Genomic DNA, 27730 nt, shown 5'->3' with positions numbered 1-27730 from the left:
TTTGAAGGGTCTTTTTGGGAGGGTACCCCCCCAACCCATCCTCCACACCCTCGCCCTCAGGAGGGCGATAGAAAGTAACAACAGCCACATAAGTTGAAATCCATGAGTTCTGATCAGTTATGACTTGAAAGCTTGATTCTTTTATTATTTATCACTCATTAAATGCTCTGGCTCTCTTTTATTAAATGTTAAATCATCTTAAGTGGTACAGTTCTTGCTATTTGAAATGGCAAAGTGTAAGGGGAAAGAGAAAGTGGCCCATCTCCTTGTTAATGTGGCATTCAAATAAAACAGAGTGAGCTCAGCAGACAGGTCAACTGGCTGCTGATGGTGATTCTGTATAGTTATTCATAATACAAGAGCTGTAATTAGGGAGAAAATGTCTCCCTACAGCCCCTGAGATTGCAAGGCAGGAATTCCATTCTCCCATGGGGCGAGGCTGGTGTGTGAATCTGAAAATGCATGAATATGCTCACATCGCTTCACTTCTCTCATCAATGACAGGCCTGATGTGTTGCCAAAGGCAGAATAGTACTGCCACAGCAGGAGCCCGGGCGCTTTTCAAGGGACCGCCCCCCTTGCAATATTCACTGCCCATATTGCTTTCTCTCCCCATCGATATCACCTGAAGGCATGCATGCAAGACACTTGTCAAAAGCTCAAACACATCAAGAAAAGGAACTACAAGACAAAATAAAATTCAGTACGTAAGTCACACTTAAGGACTCTTGTAGACCATGAATCTGAACTTTTCTTTCCTTTCTTTTTTAAAATCAATGTTTTCCAATGACATTAGTCCATTTTTTCCTTAATTTCAACAACTGAAGGTCATCTTCAGCTCCACAAGATGACAAACTCCATGAGGGCAGGTTCACGATGCATCTCGTTCTCTGCTCTCTCCCCGTCACCTTGCAGAATGTACAGGAATTGATGCTCACACAGTGTCAGTTAACTGAGTGAATTCTCATAACTAAGCTTATTCGATCGTTAATAGGTATTTTACACACAGAAGGAAGTTGGCATCAGTTGACTGAAATGAGACAATAGAGACAAATTTAAAATCTTTCCTCTTACCTTATCTTTACTGCTTCGAAACAGGTGAATTTGAGGGCACTTTTTAGCTCCAGATAAAATATCCAGCCAGTTTTCTGAATTATTTAAATGCTCACAATCTTCTTTAAAAGTACACCTATCAAAAAAACAAAAAGGGAGGGGGCAGCAAAACAGCAACCCCAAACATGCATCATTAAAACTTTCTCATACTTGGCTTTAGTACAAAATGCCAGACTTTGTGTGAGGATTATTGATTTCGAGTGAGAATAAGAACATGATGCTAAAACCATGAAAAGCAACAGGAAACCAGCAAAGCATTTTTTCCATCATGTCTCAGAGCTGAGAACAAATGTGGACATGTTGAACTTCGACTCCTGTGCCATCTCTCAAGATGACACTGCAAATACATCCAAAACACATCCTCTCCTAGATTCTAAAATTAAAGCACTACCTTCTAGAAAAACCTAGCATAGAACAGCCCAAAAAAAGGTTTACACATCATAAACGTTTTAGGTTTGCCATTCTCTTCCAGAATACCAACCTACTGTGTAACTTTTGCTGTTGTTTAAAAAAAAAAAAAAGAAGCGACCATTTTTGTGCTTTGCAGTATGATAATCAAATAAACATATTGCAAGGGCAGAGTCTTCCCAAGAATTTGATAAGACATTCCAGAACCATCTGCTACATAACATTTATTTAGACAGATACCAACTTACATCAAAAGCTATTGGGTGAAACATTTGCCAGGGCCACCTCCCCAAGTCAGCCAGCCCAGAGGCTGTCCCCAAAGAAATCTTAAGCTGTGGTCAGGGCCAGCTACTTTGATAAACACCACCATAAGCTGAGGGCGAAATCACCGCTTCTCCTATGCCTGTTTTGGTCACTCTAGGTCATGCGAACTTGGGAGCTCCTGCCTCACCAGCAGGGCGGCCAACTCAACAAGAATGAATGCCAAAGGTCACTTGGTTTCCAAATGGTGTTAGACTCCACAGACATTCTACTGAATGGTATCAAGAAAAGAACAAAACCTCTGTTACGTCTGCCTTCTCAAGGTGCAAGGTTAAAACAAAGCGGTGGAGGAGAACCAGTAAGTTTTAAAAGAAGCTGAAAATTCATGAATCACATGAGATTGAAAGCAACTAAATAATAACCTCACTCAACTCTGGGGAGTCCCTGAAAGGAAGTGAGTGGAGACAAGTGTGGTCCAAACAGTATATTTGACAAGCATTTTATTTCTTTTTCTTCTTCTCTTTTTAAAAAAAAAAATTCTTAAGAATAAATTTAGGCCTCACGGCTTCATCTTTGAGCGCTGCGCTAATTTGAATATGACAGAAATAGAACAGGAAGCCAGTGAGTTTCATTAGACATCACCCCCAAGTGCAATTCTTACAGCGTGTCATCATATTCTTGCATCTCGGGGAACCCTGCTTCCAGGCAGCACATCTGTGTCCAAGCTCTCCTCCACCTGTGTCGGCTCCTTCTCCAACATCAGGACCAGGGGGATTTTCATCAGCAATTCTCCACAGTCATAAATTTATCTGACCCTTGATGGCTAGCTCGTCCGTCACGGACATTAAGTTCAAATTAAACCTCCTCTCAATGTCAGGGAGAGTTTTCAATGGAGGGACACACACTGCTGGATTGAAACACACAGAAGGACAAGGCTGGTTCCCCATTTTGTATTAGAAAGCGATGATGACTGTCAAAAACAACCTGCCTCTCTCTCAGGGGCATTCCAGTTTGTATAAGGCACTTCCTCTGTCTAAGAGGAGGCCAAAAAAAAAAAAAAAAAAGCCAGTTCTAAAAAGAATGGAGTACAAATGTTTTTGTAGGCTTTTAATACTGCCTGGGAGTCAAGGCCTAAGGCTGCCAAAAAAACAAGTGTAAAATATTTCATACAAATAGTGCTACAATTTGCCAATTTGTAGGCAGAAAACAGTAGTGCCACTGAATTATCACTCCCTTTTCTGAACTCCTATAACATTTCTTGTTGGAACCGCACATTTTGGTATTTAATCATATGCTGCCTTGAATTACAATTTAACTGTTTTACGTGTCTATATCATGGCCCCCAGTAAGCTGTAAGCTCCTCAAAAGAAGGGAGAATATCTTTAATATTTCTTCTGCAGATCTTTCAGTGTCTGACAGCATGATATGCAAATACTAGGGTTTCAACAAACATTTTTGAATGAATGGATGAAATATGAAATCTCTATAGGTCCTTTCTGTAGGTGAGTTTTCTTTCTAGAGTTTCCTTAGGGTTTATGTCTGACTTGTACTTATAGTGAAGAGACTATTTTTAATATAAGCCAAAAGTTTGAATCGGGGGCCAGAGAGGGGACAAATTAGAAACTAAGGTTTTCAGTTTATCTTTTGGGGAAAAAATACATATGTTTATATATATATAGGTTTCCCAGGTGGTGCTAATGGTAAAGAATCTGCCTGCCAACGCAGGAGATGTAAGAGACACGTGTTTGATCCCTGGGTCAGGAAAATCCCCACGAAGAGGGCATGGCAACCCACTTCAGTATTCTTGCCTGGACAATCCCATGGACAGAGGAGCCTGGTGGGCTACAGTCCACGTGGCTGCAAAGAGTCAGACAGGACTGAAGCGACTTAACACTGAAGCATATATATATTTATATATGTGTGTGTATATATATATATATATATGTAATAGACCTTTCACTTCCTATTTTGTATAAGGCGAAAACAAAATTTAACCATGTTAAGCAACTAAACATAAACTCCTGGTTTATAAAACACCTTTGAGATCTCATGCCTTCTTTCTCGCCAGCTGAAAAATAAAAATTAAAAAGCAAACCATAACGCCAAGAACGTATAACCAGATGGTCAACCAACAACAATATCTTATTACTCCTTCAATATTGCAGATGATAAAATCTTCATGACAGCACGTTACCCACACAAACTTTCTCCAGGAGGGGGAACAGACCTCAGAGCTCCCACGTTTTAGTAAACAAAACCAAAATGGTCCCTTTTGAAAGCCATCACTCTTGTTCCTATACATCCACAAAAGCAATGGTCAAGTGCATAGACACTTAAGCCTTTGCCCAGATAAAAATCTGAAAATCTCATTTTCAGACTCAGGTCTCAGCAAGGCTGATCCTTCAGTGAAGCAACCTCAGATAGGCTGCTTTCTTAACTGACTTCATGATAATTTCTTCCGATACGAGGAAAGACAGGAAGAAAATGGGATTCAAATTAGAATGAGCATATTCTGGGGAAAAAAAATGGCAGACATGTATTTGCTTTTCTTATCTTATGCTGTTGCCCCAGTCTCCGTGGAGGGTCTTTCCCAAAGTTCTAGGACTCCCAATTAATATTTTTCTGGCCCTTACGTTCAGCTAGATTTCATGCCTACAAAATAAGGCCAACATTAGCAGACACTAGCCTACTCGCAAATTAATAGAATCAGCATTAATGGGGGAAAAAAAAAAATCTGCCTGAAGGAAAAACAAAAAGCCCCCAAACCAAAAGTTAATTAAAAGAAAACAAAAACTTTTGCTAGGTGAAAGGACCATGAATTCAATTTAGTGAATTAAACTACTTAAGAAGGCTTATTCATAGTATCTCCTGTAGAGCTTAATTTGTTCAAAATAATAAGAGTTAGAGATTGTTGCTCAACTATATACATAAGTGGACCTCCCCTCCCTTCCCCTTAACTCTTAGTTTGTTCAAAACTCATGAACAGGGAGATTCCAAAAACTTGTCTAAGTTTGCTGTTTCAAATTCAGAAAGTATCTGCTGACAGTGTGTTTGCTTCCTGAGCTTGTGGAAATCTTTCCAAACCCTGATGTCCCTCAGTCACCACCCCACCAGGTATCTACAGGGGGGAACTACCACCGTTCTGAGTGTTGATGGTCTCTCCTCCTCTGTTAGCCCTCACGGGCTTCCCAGGTGGCCCAGTGGTAAAGAACCCACGTGCCAATGCAGGAGACGCAGAAGATGCGGGTTCAATCCCTGGGTTGGGGAGATCCCCGGGAGGAGGAATGGCACCCAGCTCCAGTATTCCTGTCTGGACATTTTCATGGACAGAGGAGCCTAGAGGGCTACCAGAGGAGCCAGGGGTCACAAAGAGTCAAACAAGACTGAGCATGCATATACTGCTGCTGCTAAGTCACTTCAGTCATGTCCGACTCTGTGTGACCCCATAGACGGCAGCCCACCAGGCTCTGCCGTCCCTGGGATTCTCCAGGCAAGAACACTGGAGTGGGTTGCCACTGCCTTCTCCAATGCATGAAAGTGAAAAGTGAAAGTGAAGTCGCTCAGTTGTGTCCGACTCTTAGCAACCCCATGGACTGCAGCCCACCAGGCTCCTCCGTCCATGGGATTTTCCAGGCAAGAGTACTGGAGTGGGGTGCCGTTGCCTTCTCCGGAGCATGCATATACATTAGTCCTCAAAACCACGTTGCTTTATAGGGATGAAATGGAGGCTCAGAGAGGTGTTTACAATGTGCCAAGGTTTCACAGGTTCAAGCGTCTGAAGTTTGCTCTCAGAGCCACACACTTGGCCACTCAGCTGCACGGTCATCTGTGAGCCCTATGTGTTACGACATGTCAGTCATGTCTGACTCTCTGCGACCTCATGGACTGTAGCCCGCCAGGATCCTAACTGCCATTTAATAAGCTGCACAAAAATAATGACATTTAGAGTTCCTCCTGGTTTCCTTGGGCCCCATTAGTGGTTGGAGGGTGGGGCTGGGCCAGGACAAGGCGACAGAGATGAAGACGCCAGGAGCATAGAATGAAGAAGGTGAGACAGAGCCTCCAGAATGAAGAGGGGAGCATGGATCTGGGAGGGAAACACAGAGCAGGGTTCTGAGAGGCCTTGCATGTTCACCCACCACTAGCCCTGAATACAAAACACCCAATTAGAGGTTAAGGTTCCAGGAAGCCCCCCAACTCACAAGTCTATTGTATTCCAAAAATTGGCTTGCAAACCCTCGGTTTGTAATATGGAATACTTTTCTTCCCCATAGAAATAATGTTATAAATAGTGATTAAGTCTCCAGGTTTTAACCTGAAAAACCTATTTATTTGTGATGTAACTTCAATTCTATATATTTGCAATATAAGAGTAGCAGAAAACAATGAGATTGAATCCATTTGCATTTTATAGCAGTTTTTCTTCTTTACTTGTGTTTCTGCTTGGCTGGTAGTCTGGGAACAGTGCCCAGCTGGATCGACTTTTAAATTTATTATTACAGTATTGCATTTACACAGTATTTCTATTTTTTAATGGGGATGACTTAAATTATTAATTGTTTTCATGTCAACATAAAGAACTGGGAGACCCACCTCTAGAAATGAGCCGAAGTTTCCAGGCATGCAGGCAGGTGAAATGCCCAGGGGATGGGCTGGGGGACCTTGAAAATCTGACTCTATTAGGCTAGAATCTCTCCCTAAGAATTTACTACTTACTCAACCTTGAAATAGAAACTCTAAACTCAGAAATGTAACTTGTACTTCCTGCCACTCGAATTTCATCAGCATCCTCTAATCTAATTGTTCACTAAGAGCAGACAGTCCCTGAAGTAAACTGACAACTAAATATCAGGTAATTGGGTTGAATGGGAGGGTTGGTGTGATCTGTTCCAAAGATTCTCTACTGATATAGTATCAGAAAACTTTTAACAAGGAAAGATCCAGCCTCTCTCTCAGAACAGGAGACTGTGTCTGTGGCTGGAGGAAGATTTGGCTACAAGAGCATCCCAAGGTCTTCTGCTAAGTGATTTGAAACAGATGTCTGCATTTTTTCAGAAGGGCATGGAGCCCAGAGGAGGGACCAGGTGGTCCCGAGAATCAAGGGACTTTCATTAACGTTGGTAGTCCACGAGATGGAAAAACCAATCTCAACTGAAAAGGAGAGAATGAGAAGTCACTGTGACAAGCTCCACTCTGAATTCTAGGCCCCCAGAGTCAGCCAAGAGGGATGCCAAAATACAAGACCAAAATAACTTGCCAGGAAAGCTGAAAAACTGCGTTTCAGCTCCAGTGATGAAAAGCCAACCTACATAAGAAAATGATGCTAATAACAGAAACAATTTAGAAGATTTTTTTTTTTAACTGAAAACATCTAACATGCCAGGAGATGTTCTTTCATATGATTTGATTCACTTATTCTTCACAAATCTATGAAGTAGCTACGACAAATTCCCTTGCTTTTATCAGCTGGGGAAAACTGGAGGCAGAAGGCTCCATATTGCTTCCCAGGGTCACAGAGTTTGGAAGCAGAGGGGCTGAGATACCAAATCAGACAGTGCGGTTCTAAGTCCACGGCTCATCTCCTACCGCCTACTGCCCCTCCCCAGGGCCCTCGTCTATGGAGCCCTTTCCAGGGGCAAGGTGCTGTTTCTAGGACTTTCTGGGACTTGTTGATCCTATAGCTACCTCAGGAAGTAGGTATTATTGTTATCAGCTCCATTTCAATGATGAGGAAACTGAGGCGCAGAGATTAGACAGCATGGTATGGATCTCAGCAGTCTGGCAGTGGTGTTCATACTCTTGGGACTGTGCCAAACAGCTCAAAATTTTCAAAGGTTTCCAGGATAACAACATCATAAAGGCCAAAATAAAAATAACTACATCCTCCCAGAGCCTGAGCCCTATGGGAAAAATACAGGTTTTATTCCATTTCTCAGCAATTCTCCAAGTGTGTTCTTCAAGCTGTTTTAGATGTTAGTATTAAACGAGGCTTAAGAAATTTGGGAAACACTAGTTAAATAAAATTAAATGATCTTCCCTATTGCAGGAATTCTCAGAGCCTTCAATATTCTGGTATACTTTGTAACTTAAAAGATAGGAATGGATAATGCACGTCTTCTAACGTTTTTACTGAAGGATTGGAAGTCCTAGCCACGCACACTGAGAAGCACTTAAATCTTGGTTAATGAGCAATAATAATCCAAGTGGAAGATCAAACTGGAAAACTTGAGGCTTCTTTTGGCTCTTTTTTCTAATCTCTCATACTCAGCTGATGATGACCTATTCTTTCCAAGCATTGCTCTATGCCATCTCCCACAATCTGCCCTCACCTGGGCTCCTGCGGCAGGCTTCTGAATGGCCTGCCTCTAGTCAGCTCTCCACACCAATGCCTAGGTATTCTCAAGTCCAGAACTGATTACACCGCTTCCTACTAAAAAATCTTCAATGGCACCCTTCCACCTACACCAGACTCCTCTACCTACATCCCTTTCATGACCTGGAGCCTAGAACACACGTTTCCACGCTCATCTTGGTACCCAATACTATGATCGAGCCTCTTCCTTCTTTTCCAAACTCATCCCCAGGCAATTGTGGGTTGATAAGTCTATTTAACTTACAAGCTCCTAAAGACATCCATCACTAATAGTTAGTACATGGCACTTCGCAAAGAGCAATTACTTAATAAACACATGTGGGGAAACCTGCCCGGCTCTTCTCGGCATGTGCAGACTGTGCGAGGGCCTGAAATATTGGTGAAATGGTGCTCCAAGTTCAGAATCACCTCCTCCATGTCTGCCCAGCCTTCAGGCAAAGTAGTCATGCCCTCTGCTGTGTCCGAATGGGTACCTTACACATGCATACAGCACAATGCGCTGGTTGCTGACTGCCTGTCTCTCCGACCACACTGTAAGATCCCCGAGGGAAGAGCCTGCCTTATTCACCTTGGCACCCCTAGGGCCTAAGGCCACATCTAGGATTCCTTCCACAAGTATTGTCTGAGTGCCCCCCAGATACCAAACACCGAGCACTGGGGATGTATGGATGTTTAAGCCAGTTAAAGCTCCCCTCTTAATGAGCTTATATTCTGGTGAGGCACATGGACCAAAACCAAATAAGCAGACAATAATTTAAATAGTTTCAAATCAAGGCTAGTTTTCAGCAGAAATTAAAAAAATATAGCAGTGAGGGACTACTTTAGGTAAGCTGGTCAAGAAAGATGGCATTTCAAGGAGTTCCTTGGTGGCCTAGTGGTTAGGATTCCAGCCTTTCATTGCCATGACCTGGGTTCAATTCCTGGTTGGGGATCTGAGATCCCGCAAGCTATGTAGCATGGCCAAAAACTTAAATTAAAAAGAAAGATGGCATTTCAGCTCAGATCTCAAGGATGAAGACAACCTAGCCACATCAAGAGCAGTAGGAACAGCATTCTCGGCAGAAGGAACAGCAAGTGCCAAGAACCTGAGCTCACTTGAAGTCTGGTCTCTGCAAGGAACTGATTAAAGACCAGACCAGGCTAGAACTTAGAGAACAAGTGGTGGGTGGAGCTACCAATTATAAGCGGGTGACGATGGGCAAATCATACCTTCTCTCTGTTTCAGGCTTTCCAGCTGCAAAAATGCAGATAATAATCATTTCTATTTCATGGAATGGTTATAAAAATGTACATCTAGTTAACACACACCTACAAAACCATAGATCGAAGAGTTATTTCAGAAACGTCCATCTATTTAACTGAGGCTTCCAATAATGCCTCAGTAAATATTAGTAGCTGTTACTATATTTATTACATAGGCAAACGAAACAGAACTTAGGTAAAAAGTTTGAATGACATAAGCCAAACACATATAAAATAATACTGATGTGACAGGCATCTGGGCAACAGGGGTAACTGGTCTGCCCTTTGCATTGCTCACACACACCAGATCAACAAGCAGCCTGTCCTTTCTACGTAAGGAGGCAGACTCAGCTCATGGCTTCTTGGAAGGTTCTTAATCATAACCCTTCTCCTCTTCCTGAGGGTTCTCTGGGGTTTCCCCATGCCTTGAGTACTAGCTCTGAGGGCATTTTTTCATGGTGTATTGGCTGATACTTGCTTCCCACGCTAACCTGTGAGCTTCCACTGGGCAGAGCCTTATTCATTTTTGTCTCCCTAGGGCCGGCACCCTACTCCAGTACTCTTGCCTGGAAAATCCCATGGATGGAGGAGCCTGGTGGGCTGCAGTCCATGGGGTCACTGAGAGTTGGACACGACTCAGTGACTTCACTTTCACCTTTCACTTTCATGCATTGGAGAAGGCAATGGCAACCCACTCCAGTGTTCTTGCCTGGAGAATCCCAGGGACGGGGGAGCCTGGTGGGCTGCCATCTATGGGGTCGCACAGAGTCGGACACGACTGAAGCGACTTAGCAGCAGCAGCAGCAGGGCCTAGTGCCGGACCTGGCCCATGGCTGGTATTCAACACACGTTCACTGAACTGGATTAAGAATTAAATGTTCAAGTGACTAAATTCTTGTCTATGTCTCCACGATACCAGCAGAAGTTGTTTCACAGATTTTCGTTCACTGGGCTGGCCAGTGCCTGGCGTGGTGGGAAACCGGCCTTTGTCTGGACACTTGGAGCTATTCAGCACATGTGCACCACATCTGCAGACTGAAGCACTCACACAAAAAAGGGATGTGTGGCCTTCACCTCATGTGGCTCTTTGGTGGGTGATGAGGGTGTTTTAATTTCCAAAGGCATACCCTGAACTGGCGAATTTAAGGGAGGTGTTCATAAGGAATAGGTAGCCTGGAAATAAAGATGGGAAATGATGTCTCTCAAGTCAGGAAGATCTGGGTTCCAAGCTGCTCTCCCACACATTTGTTCTGAAATGGGAAGCACTCTTCAGCTTCTCAGGACCTCGGTTTCCCCCATCAGTAAAAAGCTGGCAGCAATAAAACCCATCTTCCTAAGAGTAACATCGAATCCCACACGGGGTGTTTCAGCAATGGTCCACTCTCCCTAAGCGGGATACAAGGGCCCAAACGCTACAAAACTTCACTGGTACCCAAGAGCAAAAACACCAAAGCCTGGCAGGAAGGCTTCCAATGAAGATAGGGACATTGGTTTCAATGTGGAGTTGTTGTTGGGAACAGGAAAAGTACCAGGTCACCAAGACGAGTGAAAACATCTGAGGAATTTTTAAAAGCCAATCGATACATACTTATGAAAGTGCCTGCTGAGATAAGGTCATTTCAAAAAAAAAATCTATTCCATTAAAACATATGTTTACTAAAAGGGGTGTTCCTAATGGTAACTGCTCGAGCTACACAGCATCAATTAAAAAGATGTGAGGATAAGTAGTTTGGAGACTGAAGCTGAACCGAACAAAACTGGCTTCTGAGTATGGTAAGCATTCCCTCTGTGCCAGCCACTGTCAGCTGCCTGGGTGCCAAGAGCTGGGCGCCTTCATGGTTTCATCCCCTCTCCACCTTCTGCTTTGAAATGTTCACGGCTCTTCTAACAGCTGACAAAGATGATGAAGAACCCAGGGGACTTGGGTCCACCCAAGACCCCCCTCCAGCATGAGAAGGCCCGCATATCCCCTTCAGCCTCCTTGGTAACCCCGATGCGTGGGTTCGGCTTCTGCCAGGGTAATTCAGTGATGCCCTGAGGCCCGAATAACATATTCCTCTCTGCTCCCCACTGCTCCCACCCCACAGACAGTGGTCCTACTTGCTTCTACACAATTAGTCGGCACAATGGGGTCCTCACACAAGGAGGAGGGACGGCCCCCAAACCCCATTATTCTCCCGATCGCTGCCGTTAGAGCCTCACTGGACCATAAAGGAGTGTCACAGCACAGAATGCAGCGTGAGGACACGTCCCGGGTTGGAAGGAAAGGGGGGACGGATGCAGAACTGGGAGCCGTCTTCTGTCGTGAATTGACTTCCTGGCCACAGCCTCCAAAGGGGACATCCCAAAGTGGAGCGCGCTCCTTTGGGTCTTGGCTCAGCTGCCCTCTTCTCTGTGGGGCTTCCCAGGACCTTCTGATTGAAACTAACCTCCCCTGCCTCCAGCTGGCAAGCCCTACCCCCTCCTCAGCTTTATTTTTCTTCCTAAGGGTGATCACATCTGACACGCTATGTTCTTATTTATTTTCACTCTTCCCTCATGTAGTTGGGTCAGTAATGTTCCACCCCTAATTCATGTCCACTCAGAACCTCAGAATGTGACCTGATTTGGAAAAAGCGCCTCTGCAGATGTCATTAGTTAAGGGTCTCAAGATGAAGTCATTCTGGATTTAGGGCATTCAATGACTAGTGCCTTGACAAGAGAAAGGAGAAGACAATTTGGACACATGAAGAGGAAAAAGGCCACGTAAAGATGGAGGCAGAGGTTACAGATATGCTGCCATGAACCAGGACACACTGGAAGCCACCAGAAGCTTGAAAGGGAGAGGAAGGTTTCTCCCCTCGAGGTTTCAGAGAGATCATGGCCCTGCTGATACCATGATTCTGGATTTCTAGCCTCCAGAACTGTGAGAGAATAAATCTTCACTGTTTGAAGCCACCGAGTGTGTGCCATTGGTTATGACAGTTTTAGGAAACTAATATATCTCTAGAAGGGCCTGCATGGGGGCAAAGACATGGGGCTGAGCTGTTCATCGCTAGAGAACCTAGATGCTTACTGAGAACAGTGTCTGACACACACTAGGTGCTCCATAAAGATTTGTTAAGTGGGACTTCCCAGAAAGTCCAGGGGTTGAGAGTCTGCAGAATCCACCAGCCAATGCAGGGGACCATAGGTTTGATTCCTGGTCCGGGAAGATCCCACATGCTGTGGAGCAACTAAGCCCATGAGCCGAAACTACTGAGCGTGTGCTGGACAGCCTGTGCTCCACAACAGGAGAAGCCACTGCAACGGGGAGCCCCTGTACCAAACTAGAGAGTAGTGCCCACTCTCTGCAACTGGAGAATGCCCATGAACAGCAATGCAGGCCCAGCACAGCCAGAACACACACCCAAATCTGCTGAGTAAATGCATGGATGCTTCGACTCTCAAGCTGTAGAAGGGTCCCCATAACTCAGGTTGACCCAGATGTGTAACCAGTCTTCCATGGTGGGTCCATCTGGAGCAGGCTCTCCTTTCTCCCCACCACCACCAGGAGGGATAATGTCTCTGGGTTTCTCCTCCCTTTCACTATGGTGGTAGGTAAAGGTACTGGCTTGGGAGTTAGAGCCTAGATCTAAGCCTAGACTTTAATCCTGTTTCCACTGCTTATACAAGCTATAGGAAGCAGATGAATGACCCCAAAGATATCTACGTCTTAATCTCTTGAAGTTGTGAATGTGTTGCCTTACTTGGCAAATAGGACTTCAAAGATGTGATTAAGAATCTTAAAATGGGGAGATTCTTTTAGATTATCTAAGTGAGCTTAAAGTAATCTCAAGGGTCCCCGTAAGAGGAAGCGGGAGGGTCAAAGAGGGAGAGGTGATAATGGAAATAGAATTCAGAGCCAGAAAGGTCTGAAGAGGCTACACTGCTGACTTTGAAGATTCAAGAAGACGCCACAAGCCAAGGAACGTAGGTGCCTCCAGAAACTTGAAAAGACAGGAAATGGATTCTCCCTATGGGCTCCGGAAGGAACACAGTCCTTTCTACACTCTAGTTTAACCCAGCAAAACCCTCTGCAGACTTCCAACCTCCAGATCTGTAAGATAATAAATGTATGTTGTTTATGCCAGCAAGGTTGTAGTTATTTGCTACAGCAGAAGTAGGAAATGGATACAGAAACCTAAGGCTGTTTTCTCATCTTAAAAGTGGGTACTGTAATAAGCGCTTACTTCACAGGGTACCAGGAGGACTAAATGGAACACGCAGGGGACATTCAGAGGGCATAGCATCTGACGTGTGGTAAGCAGATCCTCCTCCGTGCCTGGGGACCCTGTCTCCTGGCTGAGCCTAGGCTCAAGGCAGGCTTCCTAGGGAAGGGGCACTGTAACTGCATTCTGAAGGAGAAATGGGCATATCCTGATGGATTCCTCCACTGAAAAGCCCCCAGTGGCCTTCTCTGCTGCAGAGTGCCTGCCTTTCACAATGGTAGACCAAACCAGAGTAACTCAAACTTCAGAGGAATGTGTTTATGGGTGCACCGTGGGTCACCTTGGTTGAATTCTCAGGCAACAGCAGCTCCTAGGCCTTACAGGTGATGCTTAGGGGAGACTTGAGAAAGCAGTGTCTCTTGGGAGAGGGAGGGAAGGAAGATCTCAAGACAGGAGAGCGATGTAGGGGACTGAGTGCGTCCATAAGCAAATCATTGAATTCTTTGTGCTTATTACTCTGGGGTGTTGAGGATGAATATGTTTAGCAGGCTGATTTTGGTTTTTCTTACCAGCATTCAAATCACCTTCTGTTAGCCCAACCCTTTCAGAAAGTCTGTTGTTACGCCAAGTTGAGAAATGACCTCTTTCACAGTGTCATGTGTCAAACAGCCAACCAGCAGATGAAAACCTAAAAACTGCCACCAGGGACTGCTTGGACGTCTTCCAACTGCCACCGTGGAAGAAACGCAGAGGATATGAGTAAGTGTTGCACTCATACAAATAAGTGAGGGGAGTCTACAGATACTCTAAAATCAGCATGCCTGGGGGCTTTGTCCCCATCCTGTACACATGCTCTGGAGGCGGGGCTTTCCAGGACAGGACCATAAAGATGAGTGTGGCTTTTCTGACATGTATGTTTTCTGAAGAGGACGCAGCCTTGGTTCCATCACGTGACTGGGACCCCAGGTGGAGCCCGTGATGGTGTTGGGAGAGGTGGCAGGCTACATGAAGTTTGGAGAAAGGGCTGCTAAGTAGATGACTCAGGAAGAGGCAGGAGGTAAACTCACTCTTCATAAACATACTGGAAGGCAGCAGCCCTAGAAGGGGGAGGAGTGGCAAGTGTGGTACGGTTAATGCTTGGCTTAATGCACTTCATCTTCTCTGCCATCAGGATTGCCTTTTAAAAACACAGATATGATTGTTTCGGTCCTCTGCTGAAAACTCCTAAGTTCCCAGAACCAGCTAATAAAGTCCAGATTCAGAAACCTTTCCTTCCCGGCCCCTCCCCATCTACTTCCTCCTTCCAGAGAAGTGCTGGGGTGAGGTGACTCACTTGGAGCCCTTTCCCTCAAAAGATCTCCTACTGTCAGGACTGCCCCTGTGGCCCAGCCGTGCTGCCACTGCAGGGGCCATGGGTTTGAGCCCTGGTTGGGGAACTAAGATCCCACAGGCTGTGCAGCGAAAAAGGAGAATAAAATGGAAAGATCAAACCCTTATTGTTTTGGTTCTGCTGCCTGAATTATCCCTCGCCCCCCACCCTTGGTGAAATTCTCCTTAGGCCTCAAGACCCAATATTCTCCTCTCCCTCAAGACCCAATTTTAACGTGACCTCTTCTCTGAAGCTTTTCCCAGCCTTGGTTACAACCAACCGCTCCTTCCTCTGGGCATTCGCCATCATACTGCTAACATCACTACAGTGCTTCCTACGAAGAGGAACTGTGCCTAGGACTTTACGCACATCGTCTGATTTCATTCTCTCAACAACCATCCAAGCAACTACTCTGCTTTATGAAACTGAAAGTCATTCAGTCATGCCCCACTCTTTGCAACCCCATGGACTGTAGAGTCCATGGAATTCTCCAGGCCAGAATACTGGAGTGGGTAACCATTCCCTTCTCCAGGGAATCTTCCCAACCCATGGATCAAACCCAGAACTCTTGCACTGCAGGCGGATTCTTTACCAGCTGAGCCACCAGGGAACCCCAAGGATACTGGAGTGGGTAGCCTATCCCTTCTCCAGGGGATCTTCCTGACCCAGGAATCAAAGCAGGGTCTCCTGCATTGCAGGCAGATTCTTTACCAGCTGAGCTACCAGGGAAGCCCCTGCTTTATAGAAGAGGAGATTTGGCACAGAGATGATAAGAAACACAGGGGCCTGGATTTGATCCCAAACACACTGACTCCAGGTCTGCACTCTTCTTTCTCTGCTGGACTCCTCCTTCCAGTGTGGAAGTCATCCCCTGCCTTGCTGGGCATCCCACACTGGCTAGTCTTTCTAAACTCCTGCTCAGTCAATAATACCTCGGTCCCTTGGTACCCAAGCCAGATACTTGCACTCTTTCCCCTATCATTTCAACAGCAAAGTCCCAGGACTTGAGAGCCAGCTTCACATCTCTCAGAAGTCCTCCTCCATCTAACTTAGGTTCCCATCCTTTGGGTTCCCACCCAGAGCCAAGTACAAGGCCTGAGACACAGAAGGCATCCAGTGTAGGCTTGGGTATCATTACTCTTTTCGTGAGGACTTAGATCAAGAGAGAAAGAATACATCTTCCAGAAAAACAGTGGCCACCTTGATATTTTATTTTTCATTTTATGGCCCTATTTTTAGTGTGTCAGACTCAAGGAAGGAATCCAATTAATCACTAAGTCCTGTCACTTCTATCTTCCAGGCAGCCCTTAAATCCACCTGCTTCTCTCCATCCCCAAGATCAATTCTCTAATTCAGTCTCCAGTCTCTTGCTGGTTCACAACCACCTTCTCAGAGATCTGCGGGTTTTCCAGCGGTGTCTTCTCTAGACTGTCTTGTGCCAGAATGCTTGTTCTGCACCACACAAGTGATCCGGTCTGCCTTCTGACTGAAACCCTGGAATGGCTTCCCAAAGCCTTCCCAGGAAAATTCAGACCTTTAACGTGGGCTATAAGATTCCTTCTCCCCCACCCCATCTATCCGCACTAACACTCCTCAGACCACACCCTTGCGCCATACTGCCTGTCAGGCCAAGCGCTCCTCCAGCTCCCAGCCTTCTCATGGCCTGTTCCCTCAGTTTCCTCTGCCTCCTCTCTCTGTACCTGGATGCCCTCTGTTGCTCACATTTCAGGCTCAGTTTAGACATCCCTTCCTCCAGGAAGCCTTCTGTGACCTAAGTTTAGGTTGCTTTTCTTTGATTGATGGGTTCATGTCCACTGAACCTGTGGTTGTCTTTTTAACTGAAGTATAATTGACCTATAACACTGTTAGATCCAGGTGCACAATATAGTGATTTGATATTTCTATACATTAACGAAACAGTCACCATGACAAGTCTAGGTGCCATCTGTCACCATACAAAGTTATTACCATATTCTCATCATTAATCATTATTCCATTTTATAATTACTACTACTAATTATTATTAATTATTACCATATATTCTCCGGCTGTACATTTCACTCCCAAGACTTGTTTATTTTGTACCGGAAGTCTGTACCTCTCAATCTCCCTCACCTATTGCACCTCCCCATCCCCCTCCTCTCAGGCCATCACCCGTTTGTCTCTGTACCTACGACTCTGTTTCCATTGCTATTTTTGTTCACGTTTTTTTAGATTCCACATTCAAGGGAAATCCATCCAATATCTGTCTTTCTCTGCCTGACTCATTTCACTTAGCTTAATACCCTCTAGGCCCATGCACGTTGCTGTGAATGGCGAGATTTCATTTGTTAAAGGTCTGAGTAGTAGTCCATTGTGTACATACACCACAACTTCTTTATCCACTCATCTATCAGAGGATACTTAGGTGGCTTCCACACCTCGTCTATTGTGAATAACACTGCAATGAACATGGGAATGCATGTCTCTGTTTGAATTAGTGTTCATTTTCTGAAGAAAAATACCTAGGTGTGGCATTGCTGGATCTAATAGAAAATTAGGTGGTGATGGTTCTATTTTCAATTTTTTTGAGGGACCTCTACAATGTTTTCCGTAGTGGCTGCACCAATTTACACTCTCACCAGTAGTGCACAAGAGTTTCATTTTTTCCACATCCTCGCCAACATGTGCTATTTATTATTTAGATTTTTTTTAAATGTGCCTCCATGGAATCCTCCACTTCCTCTGTGCTAAACGTTATTACTCTCTATTCACTTATCAAGATTAACAGATTGGAAACCCCTCGGCATGTTGGGGTAGACTGAACTGGTGTTCCCAGCTCTGCAGTCTCTCCTGTACTAGAATGACGCTAGAGCAGGTGGAGTGTGTACCCCTACCTCACTGATGCTGGGCTTGGCTACGTGGCTTGCTTGCCAATGGAATATCAGCAAACATGACATGAGTGGAGGCTCTGCATGCACCACAGAGTTTAGCTTGGGTCCTTGCACTTCTGCTGTCTGCCTTGAGGAGAGTACATGCAGGACGAGAGACATGTGAAGCAGATCTGAACCAAACTCTCCACCTACAACTTGACAGAGTCCCCTTCCCACCCCCACCCTCCACTGGAGCTGAACCATGAGCAAGAAAAACAAATTTTTGTTCTTGTAAGCCACTGAGAATCTGTTGGCTAACACAGTATTACTGGAGCAGACCTGACTAATAACACTGTCTCTATGACTCACTGGGCTTCCCTGGTGGCTCAGATGGTAAAGAGTCTGCCTGCAGTGCGGGAGACCCGGGTTCAATTCCTCAGTCAGGAAGATCCCCTGGAGAAGGCAGTGGCACCCCACTCCAGTACTCTTGCCTGGAAAATCCCATGGATGGAGGAGCCTGGAAGGCTGCAGTCCATGGGGTCGTGAAGAGTCAGACACGACTGAGCAACGTCACTTTCACTTTTCACTTTCATGCATTGGAGAAGGAAATGGCAACCCACTCCAGTGTTCTTGCCTGGAGAATCCCAGGAATGGGGCATCCTGGTGGGCTGCCATCTATGGGGTCGCACAGAGTCAGACACAACTGAAGTGACTCAGCCGCAGCAGCAGACTGCAAGCTCAATGTGGGCAAGAAAGAACTGTATCCCAAGCACACAGTAGGTGCTCAGGAAATCTGTTGATGTGATGTATGACTGAATGAATGAACCTTGGCCAGTGATGGGTCTGTCTCTTTAGCTGGCATGTAAATTCTTTAAGGCCAAGAATGGCATCTGATTTCTCTCAATATCACCTAGTTATGTCACTTCCCACATTGGGTTCTTGGTAGATATTCAATAAATATTTATTGAAATTAAATAAATTGAATTTTGTGGGCTGACTTGGGAATCAGCCCTTAATTTATGACATTATTTCTATGGGAAAAATGCATTCGGAGTGCCAAACAAATTTGCAAATGAACTTTTGGAACCTCACCCGTTCATTGGTTCAGGATTGCCAGTTTTGTGGAAATCCATAACTGAACACATGTGCTATGCTTTGCAATATGGGAGAAACTGAGAAGCTGCTTTCAAACCCAAGATATTCAGCCTGCAAAAATTCACTTTCCACCCACACAGAAAAATTCAGCATAGGTTGGATTTGAGGTTCCAACAATAAAATACTAGACTTTTTTGAGCTCATTGTTTGTCTAATTGCTTTTTATCAGCTTATACTGGATGCCCATTCTTCGTACTCGATCCAAAGGAAGCTAAGATCATTTTCTTGCACACCACCACCCCCCCAACACATCCACTTTCTAGACATGTATGTAATAAAACTCAACCTTCTCAAAAGAGAAAACAAATAATTTTTCTAAATAAATCTGTGACATTTAAAATAAACACAGTGGGATGCGCTACAGCTATAAGAAAACATCCCGCTTTAGAATTCCTAATTTTGAATGGTACTGGGAGCTTAACATGAGTCACAGGTATGAGGCTTAGTTTTATTTCATCTTAGGCCAGAACCAAGCCAGTTTGAAACCAAGTGATCTGACATGGCTGGGAAGGGCCATCAGTTTACAAACCTGGAATGTTTTAATCATACTTAACACATCTCAGCCTGCCATTGGTAACTTTCCCAACCACTCAATCTCCATTCATTTAACATGCATTTTTAAAGCACCTATCATGTGCCAGGCACTGCTCTAGATTCTGGGGATATGGTCACGAACAAGACGAGGCTCCCAAGCAACTCACATTTTAATAAAGGAAGAGGCAGAGAAAGAAGATCATTCAGGTAGTGATGGGTGTTTGTGGGGGGGGGGGGGTAGCTGCTCCGTCATGTCCACCTCTTTGTGACCCCACGGACTGTAGCTCAGAAGGCCCTTCTGTCCATGGGATTCTCCAGGCAAGAATACTGGAGTGGGTTTCCATTTCCTTCTCCAGAGGATCTTCCTGACCCTGGGACTGAACCCAGGGAAGCCAGGTAGTGATGAGGCCAGGAATAAAATAAAACAGTGATGTCACTGGGAGTGAGGTGAGGCTACTTCACACTGGGTCATTAGTAGAGGGGGAGATGTGCGTGCTGGGACCTGATGAGTAAGAAAGCACCAACCGTGGCAAGATTTGGGGAAGAATTTTCTAGATTGAGGAAACAGCTGGTGAAAAGTCCCTGTGGGAGGAACAAGCCTGGCATAGTCTTAAGTTAGAACGAAAGGGCCAAGTAACCAAGGGCCTGATTCTTAGAAGCTCTGTATTCAGGTCCTGTGAGTAAGGGAGTCAGACTGAATTCTACAGTGGAGGCCAGTGGAGGTTTTTAAGCTGGGGAATAAAATGATCTGGTTGAGATTTTTAAACGCCCACTCCTCTTGGGGCAGGGGTAAGGGAACAAGAGCAGAAGCAGGGGAAGCTATGAGCAGCCTTTTCTAGAAGGCTGGAACTCCTTTATCACAGCCCATCATCAATAAAATCCCTGGAGTCTTCAGCTGTTCTCTTCACTGTTTTGTTCATCCTGAAACCAGGCTCTCCCTGAGGATGCCGATTCCTGCAGCCCACCAAGGGCTGGCTGCTTCCTCTCCCTCATCATAACGGTCCTCCTTGTTTCTTGCTGCCTCTTTAGAATGATTCTTCTTCCCTTCTTTCCAAGCCTGCTCCCCACACCCCAGCTCGGAAGCTCAAGCCATTGGGCCATCTCTCCAGAGGCCCCTAAGGCCCACCCTGTCATGACCATCCACAGACCATGCAGCCTGCAGGCAATTCCTTTCTTTTTTTTTAATATCTTGCTCCTCAGTTCCTCCAAAATTGTTCCATAGTCCTTCTTGAAGACTGGCCCAGCGAGCACTGTGACCCCTAAGTTGCCCACCCTCTCTGACAATGATCTCGTCCTCCACCCTACTTCAGTTACAGAATCCCACCCCAAACCCTGTCAGGACCAATAACTCTGCCCCCTCCGTGACCTTAATTTCAAGTTCCCCATAGTCCAGGGGACTTCTCCAGGTCTCCAGGTCCCCAGGTCCCACAAGTCTTAAACCCCAAAACAATCTCCCCTGCACAGAGCTGGCTACCTTTTCCCATCCCTCACGCCCATCCTCACCTCCCTCCTTAGAGCTCACTTCCAGCTTGGAGCCCAGGGTCCACAATTGTAAGTATCCAAATCCATATCATCAGGCACCCTCAGCTCCTGGACCCCACTTTCCTCTCTTCAAAACTCCCTGCTGCTGCTTAGCCGCTTCAGTCATGTCCGAGTCTTTGTGACCCCATAGACCGTAGCCTGCCAGGCTTCTCTGTTCATAGGGATTCTCCGGGCAAGAGTACTGGAGTGGGTTGCCGTGCCCTCCTCCAGGGGATCTTCCCCACCCAGGAATTGAACCTGTGTCTCCTGTATTTCAGGCAGATTCTTTACCACTGAGCCACCAGTCCCATCTCTGGCTAAATCTAACTCTCCCCTATCCTACCGCTATGCCCACAGTGCCAAACGTGGCCTGTGAAAGCAGAACCAGGCATACTGCTCTCACTTCAAAAGCAAGACCATGGGCCTCACGTGCACCCTGACACTGTCTGGCAACTGCTCTTCATTTCCCAGCTCTGTTCTCTCATCCTCTCTGTTCTGTACCTTCTCTCACTTCTCCCTTCCAACTCCAGGGCTTCCTCCCTCACCTCACTCTCACTCATCATACATTCCTGGAAAAAATGCAAAGTCACATGAAAAGACACTGCATACACTTCTACCACTGACCTGCTCCTAAGCCCATATTTTCCTCCTGCCCTCCCAGGACTAAGGATGGAGGGTCCCATGCTCCTGGCTGAGGCTGGCAGAAGCTGGCTGAGGCTGGCTAAGGCCTGGCCCCCACTGGCACAGAAGATTGTATTTTCTTTCATCTGCAGAAAGACAACACCCCACAATTCTCTTCTCTCTCCTGTATTGTCAGTTTCTCCCACACTACTAGAACTTTCCCAGCTGCACAAAAACACAGCTATTTCATGTATCTTAAAAACCAACTCTCTGGACTTCACACACTTTCCTGCAATGTCTGCTCCCTGTTTCTGCTGTCTTTCTCAGCAAAGCTCCTCCAAAGAGCTGTCTCCGCTCCATCCTCTTCTCATTTTCTCTTTACAGTTTTATCACTACTTCCTGTCCTTGTCACAATTGGCAGTAATCACCTGCTAAGTCCAGTGGTTCAATTTGCTTTTCTTGCTCGACATCTCAGCACAATCTGGCACGATGGACCACTCCCCTCCTCCTTTCTTCCCTGGGCCTCCAAGAAGCCACCTTCTTTAGTTTTTCCTCTCGCTTCTGGCTGTTCTCTCAGATCTACTTCTTCTTCATCTCCCTGAGCCCTAAACCCTGCACCAAGGCTCACTGAACTCAAAGCTTAGTTCTCCAACTACTCCTCTCCTCAATCTACGCCCCCTCCCTCACTGGTCTTACGACCTCACGACGCGTATCATCTGAACACTACTAACTCCCCAAATTCACATCTCCAATTCAGACATCTCTTATGAATGCCAGACCTGTGTTTGCCCATAGAGTGGCCACTAGCTACATGCGGCTATTTAATCACATCTCCACGGTGACCATCACCACCAGCTCCACCACTGTTACTGAATTAACTCCTGCACAGAGCTCTGCAAACCCAGAGAACCTACATCAGTGGAAAGGGTTGCAAAGATTATAGCAAAACTGCTTAGTGGGTGTGCGGCGATACAGGTCTGTTCGTGATCAGTTCATTTTCTTTAAGTCTAGTCTTAGGCAAGCCACAAGAAGAAAACGTTCCTACCCAATTACAATTATTCATGAGACTCTTCCTGGCCCTGCTTCTTTTGTCTGCCGGTGATTCTGACGGCAACAGCCCGGTAAGGAAGCTCAGTGAAAGGCAAGGGCAATTATGCATCTTGCTGCATCTCAGCTGCAGACTTCCTCCATGAACTTTTAATTAATTCCATCCCCATATTTTTATTTTGTTTTCTGAACCTCTTGCGTATATTGCATTTCCCCCCTCCCCTTCATTCCTCTTGCCTTCCTCCCCCCAAAAGCCTCTCAAATTCTCTTTCTCAGCCTTCTTTTCTTTCCCCAAATTGCCCCTTGTTTAGCCTTCAGCTTCTCTGCCCCTGTTCTACTCTTTCTTATCCTTTTTCACCTTTAAAAACTGAAAGCACCAACCTGACAGACACTGTTACGGTGCGTGTGTGTGTGTTTTCCTCTGCCTGAGCTGCAGCAGGCTCTCCTCTCCTCACTTCTATAGCAGAGCCTGAGTACTGGGTTGCCATGGCAACAGTGAATCCAACCAGGCCAGTCCCAGCGACACTGGGAGCTGCCATGGCGAGGAAGCTGCTACAAGTCGCCCTGAGCCTAGATGGGTCGTGAACATCGTAATTCAAGACCGAGCTGGGCAGATTCTGACCGGAGACTGCGACTGCACATCAGGCCTGTGCACAGCTGTACCGCGCATCAGGAGACAGCATCGTCAATAATCAGGCTTCCGCGGAGCCAACCGAATGCGTGACATCGTGAGGATTCATTTGAAACATTTCAAACATGCCTATTCTTTTATCTCCGCTGAGGAAGAACCTTCTGTCTCTCTCTCTCTCTCTCTCTAATCTTGGAGAACTCTGCAGAAAGTAAAAGAAAAACTGACAGCCCCAACTTATCCCCTCTCCCCCACCTCCAACTCCCCCTATCCTCCCAGCTTGGGGACCCTCTCAGCCATCCAGGTCAAATGATTTCAGTAACACCATTGTGGCTGGGAACATCCCCGAGAATGAATTTGGATTACACAATGATGTTTTAGCGGGTGCCGAGATCAGTTCCCCCAGGTCATCGCAACGGGATCCTGAAAGTAGGGCAACAAGTGTGCAGCCGCATTACACTGTTTCAAAATTGCAAGTCGGTGAGAAAACTCAGGAAATACCTTTGTAGCGAATGGCACCAACCGCAGTGAGGGTCTGTTGCTGCTAAACACTCCCAACAGGATTTATGTTTACCGCAGTTCGCAACACGAATTCTCCTCACCTAAAAATAAAGATGATGGCAGCTCAGATGGAATTATAAGCAACATCAGAAAAACTCCAACACCTTATCTGATGAAGGGCCACGAGGAGGCATTTATCAACTCAAACGCTGAATGTCTGTGTAATGACATTGGGCAGTGGTTCTCAAGTCCTAGTGTATGGAGCAGTTTATCACCATCTCCTGGGGGAGCTTTTGAAAGGGCAGATTCCCAGACCCCCTGCCTCTGAGACTCAAGTTGAGCAGGACTAGGGCAGGGGCCCAGGAATCTGTATTTTTAAAGAGTTCTCACAGGTGAACCTCTGTTAACCTCTGCTAACAGGTACATAGTTAGCTTTCTGATCTGCTAATAGTGATTTCCATGATCATGGACTCAGGTCACCTGGTTTTCAGAGAGCAACAGTCAACAGCACCTTGGAGATGAGCATCAGGGGAAAGCAACAGGCTCTGACCCCAAGGGTCAGCAGGAGGTTGACCCATGGCATGGAAATGAGGACCACCCCCACCCCACACCCCTCTCAGGGGTGTCCCATCACCTCAGCTCCCAGCTCACTGCTCACACTCCCTCCACTGAAGGCAAAAAGAAAAGAAATAGGAGTTTTCCAATCATTCTCAGCCCCTGGAGCTGCCTCTTCCAGTTGTCAGGAAATAGCAGCCCCCAGAGAGGGAGATGGTGATGGGCAAACCCAGGCCCCAAAGGCAGGCCGAGCCTCCAAGCAGGGCTGGGGGAGGCAGGGAGGACCTGAGCCTCACACGGCACATTTTTTGCAGGCAAAATCCCACAGCAGGTAGTCAGGAAACCTGCAGAACTCAGAGCCAGGAAGTCGTACCTGCTGGAGACCATAAGTAACTTCTTAAATCACACAGAGAAACAGAGTTCTAGAAGGAGTTTGTGAGAAAAGTTGAGTCCATTCTAATGAAAAGTCCATTCTAAGTTGACTTTGTGAAGAATAACCACACCCATCATCTCACAGTTCCCAGGGTGGCTGACAGATGCAGCAGGCAGGCCACGAGCCTGAGCCGAAATTAATCAGAATGTGGATATCTCCTTGTACCTCACAGGACATCTTTGTAATTCTGGGGTGTTTTCACAAATGTCACAGAATCTCTCTGACCTTGTTTTCTCACCTGTGACATGGTGATGGCATTGCTGACTTCACAGGGTTATTACCAACATTGCCCAGCACATAATACACACTCAATAAATGCTGGCTCTTGCTACTACATTGGAAAAAGTTTCCACGGTCCAACAAACATGTGAAATCTCACAGGCAAAAAGCAGCTTCCCTGGTGGCTCAGACGGTAAAGCGTCTGTCTACAATGCGGGAGACCTGGGTTTGATCCCTGGGTCGGGAAGATCCTCTGGAGAAGGAAATGGCAACCCACTCCAGTACTCTTGCCTGGAAAATCCCATGGACGGAGGAGCCTGGTAGGGCCCAGTCTATGGGGTCGCAAAGAGTCGGACACGACTGAGCGACTTCACTTCACTTCACTTCAGGTTTACTGAGCACAAGGCTTCTGAGAGTGTTTGAATATTCTGGTTATGATACTCGAGGGCTGCCGCCTATGGGGTTGCACAGAGTTGGACACGACTGAAGCGACTTAGCAGCAGCAGCAGCAGCAGGAGGGATATAGTAGGTAACATCTGCTCCCAGGACCACTTTTGCTCAGAACATTTAGTACAAAATGAGTCTCCAGAACATTCTATGAGAACTACTCTGAAAAAAAAAGTGAAAGTGTTAGTCGCTCAGTGCTGTCCAACTCTTTGCAACCCCATGGACTGTAGCCTGCCAAGCTCCTTGTGTCCATGAGATTTCCCAGGCAAGAATGCTGGAGTGGGTAGCTGTTTCCTTCTCCAGGGAATCTTCCCAACCCAGGGACTAAACCTGGGTCTCCTGCATTGTAGGCAGATTCTTTACCTTGTGAGCCACCAGGGAAGCCCATGGTAAAGAAAGGCCACCTTAACTACTACATTGGACCTGCTTCTCTAACTTAACACACTATAGGGGTTATTCCACAGCCATGTGGCTATCCCCATGCAGTTGTTTTTAATGACCTGGTGTTCTATGGATGTACCAGGGCATTTCAGTTTGTCTGTTCCTATCTCCCCAAGAGTTGAGGAAGGCTCTTCCTTGGGTTTTGCCTCTGTAGGGCCTATCTTGGCTCAACCAGAACACCAGAGTCTTACTAATAGGAACTCCAGCAGTGAATCTAAGTGAAGAAAGTAAGAATAGCAGCTTTGATGCCCAGTAGAAAACCCTTCCCAGGTCTTCAGGCTTTGAATGGCCAGACTAGAACTCTTCACCTTCAGAAAGTGAGAATCTATCAACTACTGGTGGTTCTCACTGCGGTTCTCAGCCTACAGTCTGGGATTTGGGGGAAGGATTTATGAGCTGTTTGCAATGTTTCAAAAAGCTGATTACAAAAACATGCACAGACTAAGCAAGGCTACAAGTGTCTTTGCTTTGAGCTGGAATTTTATCAGCTCCCTGTGGTAGCACAGTCAGCGCTCTGAGTGGCTCTTTTGAGATGCCCTTGATAAATAAAGCCTGAGAATGGGAACTGTTCCTTAATAAATGCAGTTTGTTGAGTAGACAAAAATCTTTCAACTATGGGAGCCCTGGGGGAAGAAATATAATAGACAGTGTTTAAATGTTGAAGCAAGCTGTTTGCAAAGGTTCTGTATGGTGAAGAACAAAGGTATATGAGATTCACTGGCCATCTCAGTGTGGTCATTTTGAATAGCTGCCTTTTCAACATGCAAAGGGCAATATGGCCTTTTTAGGAAAGTCAGAAGCTCTAAATGGCTTGCACATCATCTCTGTGACTTGGCTAGTACATGGAAACTGATATCTTTGCTGTTCTGCTTAGAATAATGGAGAGGAAAAGAATGAAAAATGGGGGTGGGCTGAGAGCATGTGACATTCATCATGTAATTATGGAAGTCTCAGTTTTCTTTGCACTTTGTATGTTCAAATGGTCATGAGTCAAAACAACCATGAAAGAATGTTTGGTTTTCACAAATTTGGGGTTGATCCCACTTATTATGGGCTTTGACAGTGTATTAAAAAGCAGAGACATCACTTTGCCGACAAAGGTCTGTATAGTCAAAGCTATGATTTTTCTAGTAGTCATGAATGGTTTTGAGAGTTGGACCATAAAGAAGGCTGAGCACTGAAGAATTGATGCTTTCAAACTGTGGTGCTGGGGAAGACTCTTGAGAGTCCCTTGGACTGCAAGAAGATCAAACCAGTCAATCCTAAAGGGAATCAACCCCGAATATTCACTGGAAGAACTGATGTTGAAGCTAAAGCTCCAATACTTTGGCCACCTGATGTGAAGAGTTGACTCACTGGAAAAGACCCTGATGCTGGGAAAGACTGAGGGCAGGAGAAGAAGGGGGTGACAGAGGATGAGATGGTTGAATGGCATCGTTGACTCAACAGACATGAGTCTGAGCAAACTCCAAGAGGTAGTGAAGGACAGGGAAGCCTGGCGTGTTGCAGTCCATGGGACTGCAAAGAGTTGGACGTGATTTAGTGACTGAACCACAACAGCCATGGGCTTTAAGATCAGGGTAGAATTTAAGTCCTAACCCTAACAAGGCCCTATATATACATATATCCATGAGAAGACGTTTAGCCTGAGTCCTAGATTCATATACAAAACAAGGGTAATTTTTATCTCACTACATTATTGACAGATTTTGTTAATGCTGTTTATTTTATTTGGGAGTTGGTGTGTTTGTGTGTATAATTCTATGCATCTAGAGAGACTCCCTTTGGAATAGTAACTAGTACAGCATCGGTAGGATGCT

At 45.8% G+C, this 27730-nt stretch overlaps 1 protein-coding gene across 1 annotated transcript in view; it reads right to left on the bottom strand.

Moving 5' to 3' along the window:
- Positions 1-27730, bottom strand: part of PLXNC1 (plexin C1) — a 153078-nt gene that overhangs the window by 88322 nt on the left and 37026 nt on the right. Inside the window, exons 4-5 of the mRNA XM_068971100.1 lie at positions 23816-23916; positions 1075-1189 (exon numbers count right to left, since the gene is read on the bottom strand). Of these exons, the coding sequence (XP_068827201.1) occupies positions 1075-1189; positions 23816-23916 (216 nt within the window). The remainder of the gene's footprint in view (positions 1-1074; positions 1190-23815; positions 23917-27730) is intronic.

This window comes from Capricornis sumatraensis, chromosome 4, assembly GCF_032405125.1.
Source record: "Capricornis sumatraensis isolate serow.1 chromosome 4, serow.2, whole genome shotgun sequence".
In the NCBI taxonomy this organism is placed as follows: domain Eukaryota; kingdom Metazoa; phylum Chordata; class Mammalia; order Artiodactyla; family Bovidae; genus Capricornis; species Capricornis sumatraensis.
This window is presented reverse-complemented; position numbering and strand designations above follow the sequence as displayed.